The 3,500-nt window shown below is 44.3% G+C and overlaps 1 protein-coding gene across 1 annotated transcript in view; it reads left to right on the top strand.

Annotated features, from left to right (window-relative positions):
• The first annotated feature begins 720 nt into the window (after positions 1-720).
• The window catches only part of ADRA2C (adrenoceptor alpha 2C), a 5,105-nt gene continuing 2,325 nt past the window's right edge, over positions 721-3,500 (top strand). Inside the window, exon 1 of the mRNA XM_019473676.1 lies at positions 721-748. Within this exon, the coding sequence (XP_019329221.1) occupies positions 721-748 (28 nt within the window). The remainder of the gene's footprint in view (positions 749-3,500) is intronic.

The following is a 3,500-nucleotide window of genomic DNA, read 5'->3' as shown; positions in this document are numbered from 1 at the left end:
CCAGCGACAGCTTTTGGATTTCCCAAGACTTAAACCCAGGTGCAGGTGGTGCGTCTCTTTGGCCAATACAGTCTTCTGGTAGCTCAAACTGACCTGACGGTCAGTCCAACTTGAGAATCCAAGTAAAAACCAACAAGAATTAGAGACAACAAGCAATAAGAAATAGTTCTGCTCCTGCGGGATCTTCTCAGCCTGCTGTGATGGGAGGTTTGTAGTAGGATGCTGGATGAGGGAACCAGAACAGCAGTGACAGTGTACAGCAGATGGATGGGTATAGCACAATATCTACTGGATCACTTCAGGAAGACTGGGCTTGGATCAGTTTAAGCCAGGCCCAGTTTGTTGCCTAGAAGTGCCTCATCCAGCCTCTAAACCGCTTTTTTTTTTCATGAGAGCCTGTTAACACTTACCAAGCATGAGCTCACATGAAGGCCAATGGTTAGGAGCTGATAACTATTGGGAAGACAGTTTTGAGAGTGAACATAACATAAATGCAGGTTTTTGGAAGGAAAAGAAGCAGCAAGGTGCCTACCTATCTTGCCAAGTTTCTTAACCTTTGTGTTTTATACCAAACCACTGATTTCCAAAAGCACAATTACATTTGCTTTATCCGCTGTCATTCACCCTGCTCCTATCTTTGTCTCTCAGTAGACTAAGCAGATTTTCATGAGGGTAGATTTCTTCTATCTATGTGCCCCCGCTTCATTCACCTCTATATACATGAGCTGGGGTTACATAGTGCTATTTAGGCAAACTGGATCTCAGTTACATACATGAAAACCCAAACGTTACTTCCCTGGCTTCAGTGGAGTTATATACTAAATTGTTTCAGCATCACAGTACAACTTTAGTGCTAAAGAAACCACAACACAACATGGATATTTTGCTCCCTATTTATTTTTAATTTTTTCCATATCCCAGTTAGCATCTCCTCATTAGAAATGCTAAATATGTGCTCAGACGTTTGCTTGTCTCATTCCTTTTGTTATGAAACTTCTGCATTGACTTATTTTGAGCAAAGATAAGTCTTGAAAAGCTTCAACTCTTAATCTAAAGCCTCAAATCATTAGCTGAAGGTTTATTTCAAGTTCCAGTTCATACAAGTTCAAGACATACTTGGTCAGCCTGACTTCTTAATTGCCTAGTAAGGGGATTGAATATTGTGGGGCTTATATACCCCTTTTTTGACAGTTAGTTCTTGAATCCCAAATGTTCATGTGATTTTGCATTTGTATTTACTATATTTTAAACCCAGATGGAACCAGTTAGATCACACATTCTAACTTTCTGCCTAACACCAGTCACATCAAAGGTTAGACTTTAAATTCCTGCGCCTTGTCCTCTCAGTTCATAGATACCATTATGAAACTTTCAAATATGAAGAACGGAGCACAAATATTAGGAAGCTGCTTCAGTGGTTATTCAGGTTTCACGTTAAAAAAGTGCCATTTACTTCCTGTTTGACCTTTACTAACCTCAACCTCCATTCATTTAATCTTCCTGTGGCTTTGCAAGCTTTTTTAAAGAGCCCTCCTTATCAGATTGCTTGTCTATTTAGAAGGACTTGAGGGGGCATCAGATTTCTATTGCATTTTGTTCTATATGTTACGCTTTGGTTGTTTAGGTGATTACTGCTTCTGCATTTCAGCCTTACTAGAGTTTGTTACCTGACAAAGTTTAGTTTCAACATTATGTTTTTTCTCTTTTAGATGCAGTCACATGTTTGTTAATTAGTTTTCAAATGAAAAAAACTTCAGAGTAAATTGCTTACAAAATAGATTAATTAGATCATAATCTCCAGAGTAATTTTCCTTCCTATCAGAGCTAAGCATACTCACTTCCAACCCTTCATAATCCAGTCCATGCACCTACGCAAACAGACAGAGAACAGAGGAGCAGCGCTGGTTGCACCAAAAAGGTAACTGGAATCAGAGTGTCCCTTATCACTCCCCAAAGCCCCAGGCTGTTCTATTTCAACTAGTGGACCATTATAATATCAAGTATTTTATTATTTTAAATGTTATACAGTGAAAGAGAAGTTCTCTTGGATATATGTGCCTTCACTACTCACAGTTTTGCATTACAAAGAATATGATCCTGGCAGTAGTAAGCAGAATGTGCGTACCAGACTGCGACCCTCCCAAGACCTAGGGACACTGCATTTCTGGGTCCAGATGGGGCACAGGAGGGAGGCATAAACCAGCTGCTCTGGGAATACCCTAGGCAAAACATCAGGTTCCTATCTTTAGAAGTCAGCAGGATGATGATGAAGGGGTTTAGGCAGCTCCAAAACTAGGTACTAGCCATGGAATCCAGTCAGGTTGTGGTTTTCAGCACCGCTGTGCCCTGTGAGTCCTGCCATAAATATCTACCTCTTCTACTGAATCTTTTACAGTGCCACAATGGGAGAAAGCACCCATCCCACGCAAGCTGGTAACGTTGCCACACAGCATAAAAGGAATACATTATTCTGGATTAAAAGCAAATTAACTGGCTGTGGATGAATTCATATTCTGGCTCACCTGAAATGAACACAGCTAATCCTGCGGTTAAGAGTTACGCTACCGTTGTCAGTATTTTATAAGCACAGGCTCTTTGCAGCGTGGCACAAGAAAAGCAAGTGCAGCAGCAAAGAGAGCAGTGGGACAGTCCTTGCTTTGAAGAACTTGCGATCCAAAATCCAGGCACCCGGATGGGCTCCCAGAAGAGGCGTGCTGCGTATATGGCTGTTCTCTAATCTCACAGTGTCCCACAGGCCATCTTCGGAGGAGGACCTGAGGGCTGGGGGATGTAGGGAGAGCAGGTGGAGGAAGGGGATTGGGAAGAGAGAACATACTCTCCAGCACAGAGCAGTGGCTTTTCTCAGGACCACATACCACCACAGACCCAGGCTACACTGAACTACCTTCTTCTACCCTCTGTTGGGCAGGTTCAGCTAAAGAAAGAGGCATTAAAGTGGCCCTGACTTCATTTTTATTGTCAGTTCTGATTTCCTTTCCAAAGGAATGTAATGTAAGTCACAGGGCTGTCAGCAAAGGAGGTCTGAAGATGCGTCGCTCAGACCCCTCACAGCAGGCATGTAAGATGGGTGAGGACGAGGCAAGCCCACGGCTCCACTCCCCATCTGCCTGCCTCTGCTGGGAAGGAGCAGAGTGAGCCAGCCATACTCCTCCTGCACCGGTTACTTCTGGCTACTGGTAGAATCAACCTCTCATATATTCCAGAGAAAGTCCAAGCAGTGGGAATACTACTGTAGAGTTTCCTCAGTGCTTTCTTTCCCGTAACACCCCAAGCTTCCCTCCCAGGCCAGCACTCGCCCGGTGCGGGCTCGCACCAGTTTCCAGCGGAGAAGCGTGTGGCGGAGAAGCAGGCTTTATCCGGGCGAGCACTTACACTAAACCTGTGCTTAAACATCACTATGTATCCCCAAAACAAGCCGAGGAGCACCCGCCCTTCGCGGTCCCCTCAGGGCGGCGCGGCGCCGCCGGCCGGTAACGGCT

This window comes from Aptenodytes forsteri, unplaced genomic scaffold, assembly GCF_000699145.1.
Source record: "Aptenodytes forsteri isolate BGI_AS27 unplaced genomic scaffold, ASM69914v1 Scaffold88, whole genome shotgun sequence".
NCBI classification, from domain to species: domain Eukaryota; kingdom Metazoa; phylum Chordata; class Aves; order Sphenisciformes; family Spheniscidae; genus Aptenodytes; species Aptenodytes forsteri.
Note: the sequence above shows the minus strand (reverse complement) of the source record. Positions and strands in the feature narration are given on the sequence as shown.